Source organism: Stegodyphus dumicola, chromosome 5 (assembly GCF_044657685.1).
Source record: "Stegodyphus dumicola isolate Sdum_Otavi_A_Nest chromosome 5, ASM4465768v1".
Taxonomy (NCBI): Eukaryota; Metazoa; Arthropoda; class Arachnida; order Araneae; family Eresidae; genus Stegodyphus; species Stegodyphus dumicola.
This window is the reverse complement of record NC_140772.1, coordinates 135,719,603-135,739,444: the sequence shown is the minus strand read 5'-3', so window position 1 is coordinate 135,739,444 and position 19,842 is coordinate 135,719,603. Positions and strand designations below refer to the sequence as shown.

The window sequence follows — 19,842 nt, the reverse complement described above, 5'->3', positions numbered from 1 at the left end:
AAACGGTTTCATCAAGCGTGCATATATATATTGTTACGGATTTGGTATTTAAATAGCTAATGTTAGTTGAATTATAAATTAAATTGTTTTATTCCCCGTGCAGTGTAGCACGTGACGAATATTAAAGGAAAGCTAAGCCGGAAAATTAAAAATACAAGAGCACGTGCCTTTAACATTTAATAAATATATAAATATCTCTTTTTGATTTCGAGAAAGTTCCAGAAAGTTCTCGCGCGCGATTTAAAATCTTATAAAAAGGAGGAAAACCTCTCAATGCAGTTAGTCAGTCAGTTAGTTTGTCATTGTTTTAAGAGTTTGTTTTGAAAACTGCTCTTGTTGACTGTAGCGAATTCGCGGATTAGCTTTCTTTACCTGTTTTGAATTAAGTTCTCTTGAACGTTTGAGTAGTTAAGAGATAACTACTATGAGATATTGTAATACTGCACGAATTTCTGAGGAAATTTAAGCATTTTTATTGTGATAATAATAAATTTTGTTCATTTTCACCGGACTTGTGGATTCATTTCGTAAGAAACCTGTACGCACGCAACAATATATTGCAATTATGTTACCACCTCCGGTGAGTTCAATATTTTTATTCTTAGATGTTGATCTGACTGAGGTGAGCCCAATAGTTTTATTCTTATATGTTAGTGGCTGTGTCTTTTTTCGCTTTAAAAGTCATTAAATTAGGTTGTTCTTATGTTCTGGTTAAGGTTTTCATGCCTCTTGTTAATCTGCATGCAGCAGTTGTAGAATTATCAACAATTTAAAAGTACCGCTATGCCTAAAGAGGCCGCCATTTGTTTACATTTGAAACTCTTAGTAGAAGAGTGAGATAAATCAATTTGTGCACCACCTTCAGTGTCATTTTGCCGAGTGGGACCAAAAGCAAACATTCAAATTTGTGCACCCAAAAATCCGTCTTCTTGCTCGCCGGCCGAATTGCTTGTTTGGGTGTAGAAACTTTAATTTTAATTGAAAAAAAAGCCGGCTTTTAACTGCATTTGGTGTTTTAGGTATTTGTGTATTTTACAATTTTTAAAAAGATGGAGTTTTTATATATTTTGCCTTGCCGCGAAGTGAGAACTGAATGGATTGAATTAGAAATATATCTGTAATGAAATTCGAGGAAATAAGTTAAAACAAAGTGCAGAATAAAACATTTTTAGTTTAATAAGCAGTACAAGGAAGTCATGTGGTATCCAATTCAGATATTTTTCCACGAGCTTAATAAGATAAATTCATTTCCCAATGGTATAACCACCATCAATTATAATCGGCATCTCCGAAATGATTAACTCTGCAGAAGACAGAAATTGTGTCCAATATTAGGTGGTCGTCTTAGAGAGGATTCAATGTATATAACTGAGAGTTCAGATTATCTATCAAAACTTCTCGAAGCCTATAATATATTGCATAATCCACACAGTATAAGTAAATAATGCATAATCCACACAGTTTTGGGACTGAATGGAAATTTGAATTTCGAAGTTTCACATTCCATGAACATTATTATTAACAGATGTCATGCAATCGACAAAATTATCATATGTTTTCTACAATATAGTCATTTGCATTTGCATGAATTTTTAACCTTTTCCCCAAATCTGATTTTGACGATCACTACGTAATCTCTTCTCTTCACAATATTTTATGTCTAAAAAAGAAGCCTACAAACACTGTTCAAGATAAGTAATTATTGTCAGTGACTTGTAAATTTTCCATTCGATGGTATAGTCTTTCATAAATAACAAATAATTTAATTATATTCATTATAATATTATTACACCAATTATATTTATAAATAACTAGTCGTTTGCATGCGCCTGCTGCATAGGATAGTTATTATAAACATTATTAGGGAGAGAGAGTAAGGCAGAAAAGAAAGAGAAGAGCTGTTCTGATCGGTATTAACATTTAATAGCGCTTCTGACTACTATGTCGTTCGTTGGTTTGGGTTTGAATCCTGGCGAAAATATAGATATTAGTGAAAGTATAGTGTATGTGAGTCATGGGGGCACTCAAAGTGCAAGACGAAAATCCTTTGGATCGTGGAAGACCTTTGGACCTGTCCCTCGGCTAAAACTACGGCGGAAGTCGAAGTTGTAGTGTCATCTTTATGGTGGTCCAAGCCCCTGCCAACGACAAACATAATATCGCACTCCTTGCCAGTATAAAACTCTTAGATTTTTTGTGATTAAGTCAGACAAGTGAGGTACGCACAACGTAATATATATATATATATATATATATATATATATTACGTTATATATATATAATGATTTGAATGAGTCCAGTATGTATAATTTTATTGAGTCTAGATAATACAATTTTATAAATATATTTAGCATTTATAATAGCAAATTTAAAGTATTGCTTTTGGATTATACTGTCTTCAATAAACGGTCCCACTAGACGATCCTAAATTATAGATCTAATGCACTTTAAAATAAGGTAACCAGAAACATTCTTGCCATTTTTGATGCCCCATCTAATGAGGCGCTTATAAAGAGATAACAAAGTGACGTGCGAGCGGGAAAATAATGGAGATTGTATTAAGGATCAGTTTAATTATTCACCATGTGTAAACATAGGCACACTGCTCATACACATTGGAAACAATGTGTTCACTGTTTGAAGAGAATGAAGCTATCGAAGCAGCTCGTTCGTCGTTGTTTGCTGTATAACTTTAAGTTGGTCCTGTCAGCAGCTGCATAAAGTCATCGAATGCATAAGACATTTGAGAAGCATGCCATAACTGAAAGCACTGCCAAGCTTTAGTTCCAGAAGTTCAAGTCGGAATATCTGAGTCTTTACAATGAAACCCGCAGTAGACGACCACAAGAAATAAATGGCAAGGCCCTGATGGCAGCCATAGAGGACGATATCAGTCAATGGTGTAATGCTGTTGTCAAACAATTTCAAGTTTCTAAGCAAACTGTTAGACTTCACGTGCACCATATAGCGAATGCGTACAAGTTCAGCAAGTGGGTATCTCATACAATATTGGCAGTAAAATACTGATTTAGCGGGTCTGCATCTTGTTTGGCTTAAGCCTTAAACACCAGCGGAGACAGTACCACTTTACCCATCTGTGTTCTTATTTTGATAGAAAACTCCACTTTTCTTACCACCATCTTTCCCAGTATATTTTCGAATGGAAGAATTTTAGGCGAAGGCGTTTCACAAACGGACTAAAGTCACAAATATACATGTCTTAGCAGGGATTTCGTTTCTAGCAGGCTGGCGTCGTTGCCAGCCTCGAAGAAGAGATAGGATATTCAATAACTTGCAAATACAAACTTGGCTAAAGCTTCAGAACATGAAAAATGCTGCACACCTATTATTACAGAACACATAGATAAAACCTTATGTTACAGAGAGAATAGCTATATAGAACGGAATACATCGTCTTAGATGATCATTTTTTGACTTTAAAACCGTCTTTAGCAGAGTCTTCTCCAAATATTTAGTCCATTACATTAAATCACATTGTGTTATTCATACACCTCTCATCCACGCGAATTTGCAAGTATTACACAGTGCGAAACATAACACTTAAATTGCATGTGGCCTCGAAAAAATTCAGTTCTCAGAATGTTTCTTTTCAGCAAGGGATAAATTCTCTAAGCGACATTTTTAATTTAATCAAATATGTAATTACTTTTACAATAGAAGTTAAAACTAACATCTTCATAATTAAAATTTTTATTTAATTTTTAGTTATACATTTAATTGATATCATTTGTAATGCGCTTAATTTAAAATGTACCTAATTGATAACAATTTCATAAATTTAGTTCATTTGAAATTATATTATTTAGATAGATTACTAAAAATTAAATAAAGTTGATAATATGTTTGAGCACCTGCAGCATTATCGCAATTAATAAATTATGTTTCTAACACCAATCAGTACCCACACTCATAAAGAATTGTTTGTATTTCCTTTTCCTATAAATTTCAAAATCATGTTTCGCTTTGCATTTAATGAATTACAAAACCTATTACCACGACAAAATAAATAAAAACCAAAATAAATTTCCTCAAAGATTGGAGAAGATTTGACACGAAACCCTAGCGTAGTTTAAAACTTTATTCTCATCGTAATTGGCAACAGCGCTTCTTCGAAACTAGGAGAGAAATAAATTGAATAAGATATAAGAGAAGTTTATTCCCTCGATAGTAATCATCGCAATCCCCCGCGGTTCCTGCGAATTCCAGCTATGTTTCCAATTAAAAGTCCAGTAACTAATCTTCGCTGAAGTCCAGTCCTTAATTATAAAGCAGTAAAACACTACAGTTATGGAGAGTTCTTTTACTTAATGCCTCGTTTTCGGGCCGATCCATTTTCTCGAAATATTTTATTTATGTCATAATTATCTGAGCTACAGTATCTCGAAAGAGGGCGCCCCAAACTAGTTGAGCCGTTTTAATTATATGATGTCACTCTCTAAGCCAAGAATGAATGGTTTTCTAAAAATATGTATATCCGATGCCTGATAGAGAATTAATCTTTTGCTACTGAAATGTAAGACATAAAATACGATTTTAATGTCTGTTTGGCTTATTTAGCGAAAGTAATTACTTTTACCTAAACCAACTTTCACTGTTCATGATTGAAAGGAAAAGGGGATCATTGAAATTTTCCGTAAGGCAAATTTATGTTTAAGATGATTCATGTGATACATGCTCACCATAAAACCCACATCTGGGTAGTATTGTTAAGCTAGGATCGAACGAGCTTTCGTTGTAGAGTATTGTGCAAAATTGCTTTCGTTGTAGAGTATGAGGGTAAAATTTAATGAACCCAACTTTTGAGAAGGAAAATTAGCTATTTCAGCTCTAGTTATTAAATCATCGTATATTTAAGTCTCTAAGTACTATTGGCAGAAATCATGTAAAAATAGTTTCAATGATCAAAGGTTAGTGAACTGCTATGAAAACTATTAACGCAAAATCAGAAATAAAACAGAAAATAATCTGAAAATTCTACTTCCAGAGATATCTGTTTTAATACTTCAGGAAGTAGAAAAGATTTTTCGTAAGCATTTTTCCTCCTAAAATGCATAAAATTATAGCATCATTAAAATTTTCTTTGTTATAATTGACAAAAGCACCGAAGACCTGAAACCAAGAGGAAATAGATTCTTTATGATAAAGTTACTTGTTTTCTAGTACCCCAGTCTGTTACTTTAAAACAGAAATTTCATGGTCATTTTCCACATGCGGAAATGCCTCAAACCTATGAGAATCGACAGAGTCAGCTGATGCTTCGAGTCGTTTAATTCTCTCCCATCCCCCACCCACACACACATACACCACCACCATTACGGGACCCCTTCTTTTGAGCTATGGGGACACTTGTGTCCAGGTGGGCTGAAGGGAGCCTCCAATTCTTACAATTCTTACACCACCACCATAACTCTATTTCTGTTTAACGTGTATCGCTTCAAAGAAAAAAAAAAAAGAAAAAAAAGAAAAAACGCGCGAATGAAATACGACTCCTTGCTACAGTTTTACATGTGGTGCAGATAAGTGCTGAGCAGTATTGATGAAACCCGTTCGATCGCAAATGGGAAGGTCCAGCAAGACCTTGACGTTTCCAATTAAAAAAAAAAAATCTATACAATTTTGCAAGTTGTTGAATGAGACAGTTTATTATTATTATTATTATTTTAATATTCAAACATCCAATTCAAGCGAACAAAATTCAAATCAGATCAAAAGTACGGATCTATAAAATTGGACAAAAATAATATAATTGGTTTCCATAAAATTATAATGAAAGTAATAGTAATAATAATAATAATAGTGTAAGTTCGTTGATTTCCTATTTGTTAAGCATTCAGCTTTATGTGTTGAGACATGCATACACTGGTGGAAAGCGTTCTAATCTTTAAATTTATTAATTTATCTGAATTATTATTATCGAGACCTAACGTCTAATTTTACATATATCGAACCTGATTAGTGCTTAGAATAAGTTCCCCCCCCCGAAATCGGTTTACTATTTGAGACTGTACGATCTCCGTGTAAACGTAGCTGAGTGTTCCGCAGAATTCAATAGTAGTCGTGATACATCTTTTCAGATATACATCTACATAAAATTAAGCACTGCACTAAATGAATTGAAACTTCCCGTACATTTTGGGCACAAAAGGTGCCGCGAGAATATTACATTATGCAAATTGATCAGAGGGAGTAAAGGTAAACGTAGAACTAGAAAGCCAAGCAAAAAATGCATGACGCCGCTACTTCAGCTAACCGATAGAGGCTAATAATGCAATTTTGGTTTCTCAAATTCAATGAGTCATTAATGACCTTATGCTTGTTTTCGTACAAAGATGCAGTCGCTTATCGTGAGTGTCTCATTCGCCCAGGTAGAGTTTAGGAGAAAACTCTGCAGTCAATTGCCCAAGTGAAGTTGCAAATTACTGCACTGGAAATGATTTGGCAAATGGCAACATAGGATTAAGATGTGGGTAGTTCCAAAGAATCGTTATCAGCAGTACTGAAAGCTAAATTAGATGTCCGTATTTGTGATTTTAAACCTGAAGGCATTTTAGTGCAAAGCATAATGAAGTTACTAATAGTAAACAAATATTTACATTCCAAATTCACATGCACGTTTCTCCAACGCACAGATTCTGTTAACTACTCGTATTTATACGGTATCCTTGATCCGTGTTTAGTAATGGAGAAAAACTTAATTTAGATTTTGTTGAGTGTGCTAGCTGTACAGTAAACAAATTTATTTCCTTACAAGGAGCCTTGCTCTGAATTTCAGTAACATAGAGTTTTATTGACGATTATAAATGTATTTATAACCTCAATGATATATCGATTGACTATCGAAATTGACTAAAGAATACATGAATGGAATTTATTAAGGAAGTTTATGCAGTGAAAACGAGACAAAATTAGTTGCAAACTAATATTTCATAATATATTTTTTGAAACATATATACATTTAGCATGAGTAATCCAACTTCTATACATTTTATCACATTTAGCATGTATAACCTAATATATACACTTTGGTATTCGAATAAATTTCGTAACTAAAATTTGAGACTATTCTCACTTAATTCTCAAAGAGCGTAACCTATATGTTCGGTTTCCTACGTATCTGTCATAAGGTTAATTTTAAGATTTTTCTGGTAATCGAAGTAAGCTTATACAATTTAGTTTTCATCTGCATATCGATTTAGATAGTTCCTATTTTCCACACATGTCAGCCTCTGTACTAGTCATATCAAACGAAATGTTTGTAAAGGTTGTGAGTTTTGTTCGGTGGAAACGAGTACGAACATTATATTCGTAAATTAATCCCAGAAACTTCGCCGGTGCACAAATTTGCCTCAAAATGGCTTTAATTTTATTATACGGAACGTTTCTACACAAGATGGAGAAGGCATTCCCAACGCAACTGAAAATTCCTTAATCTCAAGTGCTGCATTACAGTAAACCCTTGCCAAGGGCAGATTTTGCGGAGCGGGATTTCATACAATATAGAATTAGTCTTATCTTAACTGTTACCATTTAATTTTTACAAAGCTAGAATTTCATTCATAACCGTTCAACCTTCAATCATCAACACTGAATGCTGTCTGGCATCAGCTCTGGCCAAAAGTTATCAACAGTTTTAAAGGATTTCCATCGACTGAAAATGACGTCAAAGAACTCATCCAAATTGCAAAAGCAGTTGGCGGCAAAGGATTTTCAGGTATCGGAGGAGAAATCAAAGAATTAATCTAGAAATGAGGAATGCAAAATATGATCATCTTTCAAAAGCAACCTGCCAGTGAAAGCAGTCATAATGAAGGAGAAGATAAAGCGCTTTTAACTTACAAGAAGTTAAACGAATTGTTATAAAAGACACAGGAATTGTTCATTTTCCAATGGACACTGATCCAAATGAAGAAAGAAGCGGACATTTTATGAGAGGCGTTAAAGACTATGTGGTCCTTACCGCAGAACTTTTAAATTTTAACTACAACAATGTTTAGGTTTGTTTTGATCATACATGTTTCTTAATCTGACTTACACGAACACATATTTTACGTAGAAAATTAACTTTGCAAAACGCGATTTTGCCTTATGAGCAGCGTGTCAATGATGTAATTGCCGCATTCCGCAAGGGTTCATTCTACACAAATTACTAGTTAACCCTTTGGCTGCTAACAGCTCTAAATTGAAGCTCATCGCGTGAGGAGTGCTGCTGCAGAATGACTGACCAAATAAATGAGATTCCATTTTTTTATCACTGCTAAGCAACAAATAAGGTATGAGATTTCTACGAGAGTTGGACATATACGAGAGAAATAATTTCCGAACATATTGCTACGAAATGTACAGAGGCGGTAAAATAGATTCGCCGCAAAGCAGTTTTAGGGTTGCCATAAAATGGCAAAGGAAGGCAGGGTTGCTACATTTGGCAAGAAATCGCACATTTGGGGACAAAACTGGCGATATGCGATGGACGAATGGAGGAATTCTGGAACGAATTCTTACCGGTTTATTCAGAATGTTCTCGAACACAAACCAAGAACTATATAAACCCTGCTGGTACGCGAAGAGTCAGTGCGAGATAGTTAGTGTCTCGAGTTAGTTAGTCCGTGCGGAGTCAATCGAGTTGACAGTCGGTCAGCGAATGCCGAGTGGGTCGTCGAGTGCACCGAAAGAGTCTCTTAGTGTATCGCGATTAGTGCATCGTCGAAAGAGCGTGTTGAGCTCAGGGCACGACTGAAACGAAGAGTCGGTCGCTGTGCTCTGTGTGTCGTCGAGTGCATCGCGAGTTGTAGCGTGGAGAGTCTCGAGAGTACGTGGAGTTCCGAGAACGACCAAGCAGAGTCGGGAACTGTACTCTGCTGCTTTGCAGTGAAACTGTCTCCACCGTTATAGCCTGATAACCTGAAGGCTATGTCGCTGATTGTTCCAGCGAGTGTATAGTAGATCTTCGACGACTGTAAAAAGTGATTTTGGAACTGTCCTGGTTAATATTAGTTAAATAAAGTGTGTTTCGATATTCCATCAAGTAGTGTTTCCATTATTCACTCCAAATCCGCACGAACCCCGTAACGTACGTAACATAAAGGAAGAAAATAGCGTAACAATATAATGAGACATAAGTAAACAGCCAAAGCTATCGTCAAGCGCATTTGCGTCCGTAGGTCATACTGATAGCTTTTGCTGGATGCATATATGCGCCCATAGCAGTAAGTTAATAGTTAATTCAGAGTACAGCCTGTTTGGCTTTTTAAATAATACTTTTAAAACTACTCATATGTTCTTTTATGCTAGTAATGGTTCACTAGGCCCTTTTGGGAAAAGGGAGGTCTGTGAGAGTGCCATTTCTATTCTACTATAAACTATAACTAATTCAGAATCACTTCTACTCAATAATTTATAAGCATTTTCAAAACAGCATCTATATCTACAATGGAAATTCATAGCAATCTCATTTAATATATTCGTTAATTTTGGATTATGGCTTTTTTGGGGGGGGATTGCTATGAAGGTTAAAATTATGTTTGTTTAATTTTTTTATTAACGGACGCTTTTTTTTTTTCGAATTCCAAATGGAAGAATGTGGTTTCTACTAATGAAGTTGTCTATATGAAACGTCCTATGTATGCAAAACCGAAGTGTATACGCATTTTATACGTAATACACTGCTGGCCACCGTAAATGCAAAACCCTGTAGGAAGCATGCAAATAACATGAAATTTACAACATGCGTTAGCGGAGGTGAGATATGCAAATGATTAGAATTTCAGCGCAGAAGCACATCACGCGCGCCTGTGGCGCCATTTCAAAGCGCTATTTAAGGCTTGGAGTTTTCGACGATTTCAAGTTCGGCAATTGAGTTTTTCTTGTGTTTTTTCAAAAAAAGATCAATTATGTCTCGTAGTAAATCGATCATCGTTTGATCAAGTATCCGAATTCGACAAAGGAAGGATAGTGGCCTACCGAGAGTGTGGAATAACTTTCAAGGAAATCAGTACTCGTGTTGGACGAAACCAAACAACTGTAATGCGGATTTATGACCGTTGAATGCAGGAGGGTACAACGGACCGACGTGTTCGATCGCATCCACCTCAGTGCCTTACTTCACGTGATGAAAGGAACATTGTGCGCATGGCAGTGACGGAACGCTCAGTCAGTTAAGTAATTATGCACATTCATAGCAAACAAAAGCTATGTTCAATTTGCTTTCTTAAGCAGAAAAAAAAAAAGAGTTAAAAAGAGTCTATTATAGTTAGCAAAATTGTAATAGCTCTCTCTCTCTCTTCTTCTTTTTCTTTTTTTTGGGGGGGGGGATATTGAAATTGCCTTTTGTATTGGCTGACTTCAACCTACATCTAATACAGACACGTTAAATTTGTTTCGAATAAAAAAATGCGCAATTAGAATTAAATTGATTTTTTTCTCCGGTTTCTAAATGATTAAAAATAAATTAATTGTAGCTTTTATTAATATTTTCTCTTGCAAGGTAATTTTGCAAATTCAAGTACTTCTCCGGAAGATATGTAAAAGAAAGATGTATGAAGTCTCTTAACTAAATAACAAGACATATCAATGTTTACACACTAGTAGTTACAATATACATGAAACATAGTCTTGAAACATCATAATTTGGCTGGTGACACATAAAAACTTTGACATTTTCTTATATGTATAGTATTTACTTTTACTGAACATCAAAGTATGCTTTGAGAAGGTAGAAATTTATATTTCTTACAGCACAATCGTCGTGGTAATTGATTCGAAAATTTTAATAATTAATAAAATTATATGTACAGCCTGCTTGTACTGTTACAAAAAACCTGATAGATCTGAATATAAAACTTTATGAACACAGTTGAAGGAAGAATAATGTATAACACAATCTAAGTTATGCAGTTTACTTAGGAAAAAGACAATCTGAATGCTTATTCTGTTTTTCGAAAAAATTATAAAATTTGTTTAATTTATTCTCTTTGGTTGTTTTGTTTACATTGGATTATACATAATTCATTTCTGTTGCAAGTACAATAAAGCAATGAAATTAATTTTATTTTTCCGGTATTTTATTAAGTAGAATTTACTTATTAATGTTTAATGTATTTTTAAAAGAGAAGCACGTATGCTAGCAAAGGAATAACTCACGTTGTAAACAAACAACAAATGTATATATGGTACATAACTGTTTTCCTAATGTCATAAGCTGCATATTTGTCAAATGATAAATAATGTTATGCTATTGAAAATCTGAGTATTTGTGAATGATTGTTAGTGACAAATTATTGAATTAAATGAGATGAACATGTATGCCCTGTTTATTGCCTTACAATACATACTTGTTATTAAAATCTGTCAACAGTGATATGCTTTTCAAACAGATCTGATAGTCCATAAAATATGTTGAATGATATTTTATATATCTTACTATCAACGAAAACAACTAAAAACGCAAAAAATATAAATTAACAACAAGTTTAAAATTATATAACCTTAATGGAAGAACAAATATTCCGAATAATTGGAGCTCTGGATAATTGAAATTTGATAATTACTAATTGAGCCATATTTCAGTTTGTACCGAGTTAATTAGATAAAATCTTAAGAGAATTAATAATCCTCCAACCTATTCACTTCTCCATCCAGCATTTTAGAAGTAACGAATTTTCATGTTAGAAGTTGGTTGCATTTAAATAACAGGCATGCTACATTTATGCTAGGAAAATTTCAGATTACTTTTATATAATCTGCTTAACAAATAAAGTTTCTAACTTACAAGTATACTTGCTTTTATTAGCTTTGGAAGGCAATACGTTATAGAATTAGAGTCGTTTTCAAATAAAAGAACTCTGTTTTTGGTATCGAATACAATGCATCTACAAAGCAGTTCTCATTGGACAATTAAAAGCAGAACTTAGCAAATCTTTTTTTGTTTTGAAAGAACATATTCCGAAGTTTTATTTCATGTACACCGATATAATACTGAAACACTTTCGTACTGGGAGAGAGATTTTTCATTTACACTGGGAAAAAAAGGGTGGTCATAAACTAAGATTAAATATAAATAACTTATACTTAAAGTATAGATTAAAATTTACTCTAATAATTCATCTCTTTAATCAGATTTATGTTCCTTGGAGATGATATATGAAAAACCTTTTGTAATAATACTAATATATATGTATATGTCCATATTATTTCCGCGCAATATGTTCCTGAAAATTCATCAGTTACGGATAAGAAATAACAGTTATTTAATAATTTACTGTATATGCTGACAAAATTTAAATACACAAAATTAATTTGCATTTTTATTTTTTAACACTATCTTAAAAAAATAAAGGGAAATGTACTACTACTATATTCCTTAGGTTGATAAACAAATCGCATTTACAATTAGTAATAATGACGAATCAAAGAATGACATGTGGAATTTCTCTTTACTGATGACTTCGCCGCAGACTTTATCACTCTAGTATTTCATTAGTTTTCTCTACAATTCCTGCGAAATATATCTTTTTTTTTTTTTTAATTAAAAAAGCATGTGATCCCTTCTGGTTCGTAGATGTAACACATATTCGCTAGGTTTTGATTAGCGAATGAAATTGCAAAGCTTTTCCTAATTTAAGAAAAGAAGCTCCTGTTTTGTATTTCCTAGCTTTTCCAAGTATTAGGTTTCCGGTAAAGATTATATGATGATTAGCTTCACCGACGAGGCAGCTGGAATTGCAAACGAATACATATTTCCACCAACGGCTTTTATTCTGATAACATATACAGCTTTGTCACCATGTACGAAACCCAAATAAGTTCTCATTCATTCTAGATATCAATTTGAGTCTGCTGTAAGACGAACCAATTTGCACTCGTTCCATACCAGGAAATTCTTTACCTATTTGCCCATACGGACGACCTTTAATCCAATCGTTTCCGACAACTCATGGCAATAATTATAAAATTTTCCCATTTTCTCGATGTCCTGTTCCAAAATATATCGAAAATTAACTTAGATGGGTTCGAAATGGCGATTGTTTAATTGGACACCGCGAACGAAAATGCGAATTCTCCAAATTGCTTAATTCCATTATGACGGTTGACGAACGTGAATGTCTTGGAGGCAGTACCGGCCGGAAGTTCATTAGGAATTCGGAAGGAATAGCGATCAGACAGAGGGAAGAGCTTATTTTGAGTCGCTTCCGGAAGGAATTGGTTGCTAAGAAACCACCCAAACCGACAGATAAGGACACTGGGAAACAAATTAGAAATTGAAAGGGGAACGATTTGAACTATAGTACCTTAGATTATAATTCTGTCAGCATTTTCAGTTTTTTCATTGACATGTTCAAGCGGAATAATCATCAAATAACTAAATGCTGACATCTTTCTTTTCCTGAAATTTTATTTATTTATTTATTTATTTTTTGGCTCAAAATAAATCAGTCTTTTTAAGTTTTATATGAGGGGAGGGGAAATGCCTAGATCTGAATTCCATTTCTAAAATGTATAAATCTATATGAACTAAGCATAAAAGAATGAAACGAGAGTAAAATATTCATAAAACAGATCATATGCTACTGATGGTCGACAAATTTTGAACTGCTTAATCAAAACAATTCAGTGCATTTTTCAAAGGTAAATCAAATACAAATATTGTTTAAGAGAACAGTGAATTAAATCTTATTTGCCTGAAAATTTGAAGATGTTAATAAATATAGATATAAAGGGCTTCCATGTAAGTAATTAAGTAATACATTATTATCACAAATATTTTAAATGTTAGACAGTGTGACTAAGACAAGCAGAATTTGCAATAGACCCATCGTTTATATTCTGAATAATACAGTAACTGATAAAAGGCAGTATGAAGTTATAAGGTATTTCTCCCACTTTCCTAGCGTGCCTTCGTGGTGTAATGGTTCTGCACGCTGGGCCAGTATTCCAGAGATCCGTGGTTCGATTCCCGGCGAACGCGTTTGCTATTTTTCATCTTTTCTACCTTTAAAAAAATGCTAATGACTCTACAAAGTAAAAGATTAATAGTTACGTACAAATTCGTATTTTATGTTTTAAGTGTAGGTATATACCTGACCGAAATGTTAAAAATTCAAACTAATTCAGAGTTCCCAATAGAAATTAAAAAAATTTGATGTATACACCACATGACTTCCTTGTACGGAATATTAAATTATACGCATTTTTTCTTGCATTTCATTTAAACTTATTGGAATGAATTAAATCTACTTCGTCGATAGCGCATAAACCGCAATAGAATAAATGCACACTTAAAAATTCACTCTATTTGTGTACCCCTAGCGACACTCTGGCGCTAAGTTCACTTAACAGCGTTACATTTCATTCATTTTATAACTTATAAACATATCGCCGGAACTGTTACACAAAAGTGTAATTTTGCTGGTTCAGTAAGAATGAAGCCTAAAAGGCGCATGACGGTAAGAATTTTATGGCATGGAAATCTCTTAAAGGAGAAAAAATGTAAAAATATGTACACTATATACAATATACAAAAAATTCAGTCCGTGAAGCAATGAAATTGTGATCACTGTCAGTGAAAAATTGACTTTGATAAGTCTTGAAGAACTACTGAACATGCTCAGCAGTTATATTTATATCTGACGCTTTGGGTGTGCCTTTTGCTCTGATTATTTGAGCTAAGTAGTGGATACCAGAGTCTTTAACAAAATTGACTAAAGAAGTTAAATCATTTTATAACTCACAATGCACAAAATTTATATCACTTAACCCCTTAACTGCCGCGGGCGTATATATACGCCTTGCTCAGCCGATGCGTTAACTGCCCTAGGCGTATATATACGTCCTTCCAAACTGCTATCATTTGCTTTGCGCTGCTACACCTAAAATTATTCGCAAAGTTAACGCATCGGCTGCGCATCTGGGCGCATCTGGGGCAGTTAACGCATCGGCTGAGCAAGGCGTATATATACGCCCACGGCAGTTAAGGGGTGAAAGAATTAGCTAATCGTTGCCACATGTTCTATTCAAATATTATAATAACCTAAAAACGATGTATAAAATAAATTAAGCAAAAAAAAAAAAAAAAAAAAAAAAAAAAGAGAGAGAGAGAGAGGAATAGTTTTCCACAGACGATTCAGTATTTCTCATTCAATTAAACAGTTTTCATTTCGCGACAAGGCAAAAATACATAAAAAGTAAAAATATCTACGTTAAAAATTACGAAGTAAATCTTAAACACTTATTTCCTCGAATAAATTCCACAATGGATTAACCATGATTTAATTCGCAATAATCAAAGAAGAAGTTATCTTTGTTGTTGCGAAGCTTAGTTTCTCTCGATTGGCAACAAATCTCACTATTCTGCTGTTTAAAACGTAAACAAGCAATGGTCGCCATAGCAAGAATAATTAAGCTTAGCCGCATTTAAGCAATTTTTTAATTGTTGATAATTCTAAAAATATTGCATGCAGTGAAGATTTACTAAAGGCATAATAACCTTAACCCGAAGATTAGAACAGCATAATCCAATCATTTTTAAAGCAAAAAATGCTTAATTTACAAACATATAAGAATAAAGAAACTGAGGTCACTGAACCGAATAACAGAGTGGATATACTATATATATATACATACATTTATTTATGTACTTTTGGTGTGGCCGATTGCAACGAAAATACGAGGGGCACATCTACATGTTATAGCAGTCCAATCTATAAACTTTCAACGTTCTGAGGCTACTCGTTTTTGAAGTTATGCGAAATATGTTCGTACGTACGCACATACGTCACGAAAAATTCTCATCAGAATTCATTTTAAATCAGTTTTACGAATTTTCTGGGGGAAAAGAGTCCTTTATTCTGTCCTTCTCATGCAAAAAAATTGTTAAATTGCATTCGATAGCGGTCAAAATGGATATTTTCTTTGAAAATATGATACCTGAAATTTTTCGCGATTATAATACTTCCTTTTTATTTCATACAAAGAAGTCAAAATCAGTTTCCCTGAAAGAGTAACAATAGTAGATTTAGGAACACGTGTTTAAATAGGGTATTTAGATAATTATGATAACTATTATGTTTTGCCATCTTTCTTCCTTGGAAGTAGAGAATGCCCAAGCTATTTAAACTCGAATTTATCATATTTATAGCAATTATGTTTATTTTTATATTAAAAATTGTTATCCAACATAACATAGATTTAAAGCACTTTATATAATACACAACCTTATTCCCACTTACTCGAAAAATTAGACAGAATGCAATTGAAAAAGGAATACGAATGTTTTGAGAAATATAATTACAGAATTAGAAACGAAACATGGATTGCATACATACAATAAGCACCATGTGAAGGGTAATTTCGTTTTTGTTATTATTTTATGAAAGTATTAAAATGATATTTTCCACACTTTTCTTCAAGAAAACTTTTGTTAAATATGGAAATGGGTTTTCAACTACTGCATATTTTATTTTGATAATTTCCCTATTTTAAAATATACTATTAACAAGTTAAGGTAGACGCTAAAATGGTTTTAGCTTATACGTATTTCATAAGAATTAAATTGGGAACAAAAATATTCTGCAGTTTATTCTGAATTTTATAATATTAAACGTAAAGGTTTAAGTCTTACTCTGTCAGTTGCAAAGTTTGGTGTTCCATCATCCTGCGTTATTCCCATGGTCCACTTGACATACGTCGCGAACCCTGTACATATCTGAAAATAATATAAGCAATTAGGAAATATGATAAACTGAAGAATTGTTAAATATATTGATTTTAATAAACAAGCACCAACATGTGAAAAAATATTTTCCTTTTAGTCGGTGTCAAAAATCTCAATAGAGTTGTGCAAGATAATGAATATTCAACAGAAAATTACAGAAGAAACGAAAAATACGTGTGTTAAACAGCACTTGATCTAGCAGCAAATAGTCATAACAATAAGGATAGGACAGCTCGCGTAGAATAACTCAGCTTCATAGACTTAAGGTCATATCAAAATCATTCTCCATATTTAGTACATTTCTGGCAATATTTTCGAACGTTTCAGGTTTAAATTCGTATTGTATATTAGGTAACCAAGAAAAATCGTGCGACTTTCGTCCAGCAACATAAACGATTGGACCAAAGTCTTAAACACCCATTTTATTCTTCAAAGTAATCACTATTAGATTGAATTAAATGTTCCAATAAGACACAAGCTTATAAATGCCATTTTTGCAAAAACACTTTTTTCTGGAGTCCATAAATCGTGATACAGTCTTTGTGACAGCGTCGCATTTTCGGAACTGCTGTTCCCGCAGGTTTAGTTAAAAGTTCAATGAAACGATGTCGGAGAATAGGGTGGTTGAGGCAAAACTTCCCAGCCTAGTGTTTTGATCACCCCTTTGGTCGCTTTTGCCGTATGAGGTCCGGTATCTCATATAGAAGGATAACTCCTCTTCTATTGACTAATGCTGGTTGCTTCTGCTGCAATGCAGCTGAAACTCGAGTAGACCTCGTCTGTCATGGTTTTTCTGCTTTCGAGATATTCATCTTGGACTATGCCAGAGCTGGTCCACCAAACACATAGCATTAGCTTCTTTTGGTGAATTTCCGGTTTAAAGGCCCGACTAAACCATGTCTGACACGGAGATTGAACCTGAAGTCGACCAATAATATTTCCTCTTCTGGTTATCATACACGATCTATTTTTCATCACATATCAAGATTTAGTCTAGAAACTAGGCTTTATTATTGCGCGACAGCAACGACAAGTAGATATTCAACAGATATTCTTTTTTCCTCTGACGTAATATGAACAACCCACTTGCTTAGTGTCCATGTCATTCTACGGTTATGAAGATTTGATCGAATGATTTCATCAGATACTCCAAAACCGTGTGCTACTTACTGGCAGGTTTGATGAGGATTTTCCTTGATTTTCTCTTCCAGCTGTACTTTGTCGAAGGTGGATAGACGGCCAACACGAATCTCCCGAAGAAAATATGCTGAACCACTTTTGAGCAGTCTTTTCACTCACTGATATCTCTGCAAAAGCGCAACATATTCTTCTAGCGAGCCTCTGCAACTTTGTTTTCCAATTTGTACTCGTAAAGTAAAATAGGTCTGAAAATCTCCTTTTCCAGCAAGATATTCATCCGAAGATTACTCTTCCTACAAAATCCATAGCGAAACATGCGATGCACTTGTAAGGTTTCCCTTATTTTGCATAACAAGTTAAGTTTGATACCTTTCCTTAACCTCTCATTTTCCCCTCTCCTTTCCTTGTCAGGATGTAAATTTAAATTTAAGTGAAGTGAGATTTTAACAGGTGAATCTCTGAGTTTAGTCAAAGCGTGTTTTCGCTAGCCAGCGCAAATTTCGTTCCTGACATTGTTGTTACTCTAGTACGCCCCTTGGCCATTTCGAATAATTGTCACGCCTGCTAGGTTTTGTTGAATCAACCTAAGTTAGCCATACTTTAACGTGCTAATCCAGCATTATTCTATTTAGACTTGAATTTGATCGTGTAATAACGTTTAAGTTCCACCGCAAGTAATCGGTGTTATCGTAAAGCACGAAGTACTCGACTGTTAAAGTAGTTGGAATTAATAAAGGGTTATTTTCACCCTTCCTCTGTTTTGGTATCTACTTCACGCCTGTGCGAGAATTCGCCAGGTTCATTGTAGGATCTAGTTTAGTTTATGTGGAAAAGGAGAGACAGATCTTATACACTGAACAATTCTACTGAATAAAATCTGAAAGGAATGTAATAAATATGACGTCATCAGAATCAATATGATCACACTCTAAGGCGCAAATTACAACTGTTCTCAAAAAGGGCACGAACTTTCTTGATTACGAGGTAGCTAGTAATCGGTTGAAAATATTCCAGTTATATTCTTATTTCACTTATAGCGAAAGAAATGCATTCTCTTTTTCTACGGAATTTTGAATTTAAAATAAAAATAAAAATAGTATCAATTTTGATACGGATTAAAATGACAAGTTTTTTTCACAAAATTTATAAAATTTTCATTAGATTATTATTATTATGTTAAATTTTAAATGGTTTAATAATATATATGTTTAGTAATTAAACATATGTCTAATGTGTTTAGTAATTAATGTTAATAGATTAGATATTAAAATCTTTTGATGGGACTGTTTATACATCTCCGTTTCAGTAAACCAACCGAAGAAGCAATTATAAGACATTTCCATTACCTAATACTTCGAATGCAAAAAACATTCTAGACGAAGCTTAAATGAGCTAATCTCATTTCTTCTACAATTAATGAGTAAGTCAGATAATCAAGCTGCACTCTCGGATACATTTTCCCAATTAATTATGATATCCTGTTGCGTAGATATTCATTGTTTAATGCAAGAGAACTTGGATCCTTAATAACTGAATAAATTGTCTTCCTTTATAAACCTGAGAAAATTCATTAAATGCAACATCTTTTGGTACAGAGAAAAAACACAGAGCTTTTTTCACATAAGTGTAAGGCACTATTTCAATTAGTACAGAATAGTAGACTGCAACTTTCTGAAAGTATAATGGAAGGGATATGAGTAATTACTTCTTCAAATTTGACATTCCATTTCAGATTCTTTAAATAGTAATTTTTCAATACAAAATTCCTTATTTATATCTCAACACTAATCATCGGATAGAATTTTAATGAAGCATTTTGGAGTTGCAATGTAACTGTTGAATGAAAGTTTTAACAACATTAAGAACTTTTAAAAATCAAAATAAAATGCTTAGAAGTTACTTTGTTAAGAACCGTTTTTGTTTACTATTTACTGCGGCTGGTGGTATACAATTTACTGCATTTTTTAGTAACTCGC

At 33.6% G+C, this 19,842-nt stretch overlaps 1 protein-coding gene across 1 annotated transcript in view; it reads right to left on the bottom strand.

The window, feature by feature from the left end:
- LOC118180848 (hemicentin-2-like) overlaps positions 1 to 19,842 on the bottom strand; it is a 954,557-nt gene that overhangs the window by 38,544 nt on the left and 896,171 nt on the right. Inside the window, exon 14 of the mRNA XM_085817090.1 lies at positions 16,634 to 16,717. Coding sequence (XP_085673216.1) covers positions 16,662 to 16,717 — 56 coding nt within the window. The 3' untranslated portion in view covers positions 16,634 to 16,661. The remainder of the gene's footprint in view (positions 1 to 16,633; positions 16,718 to 19,842) is intronic.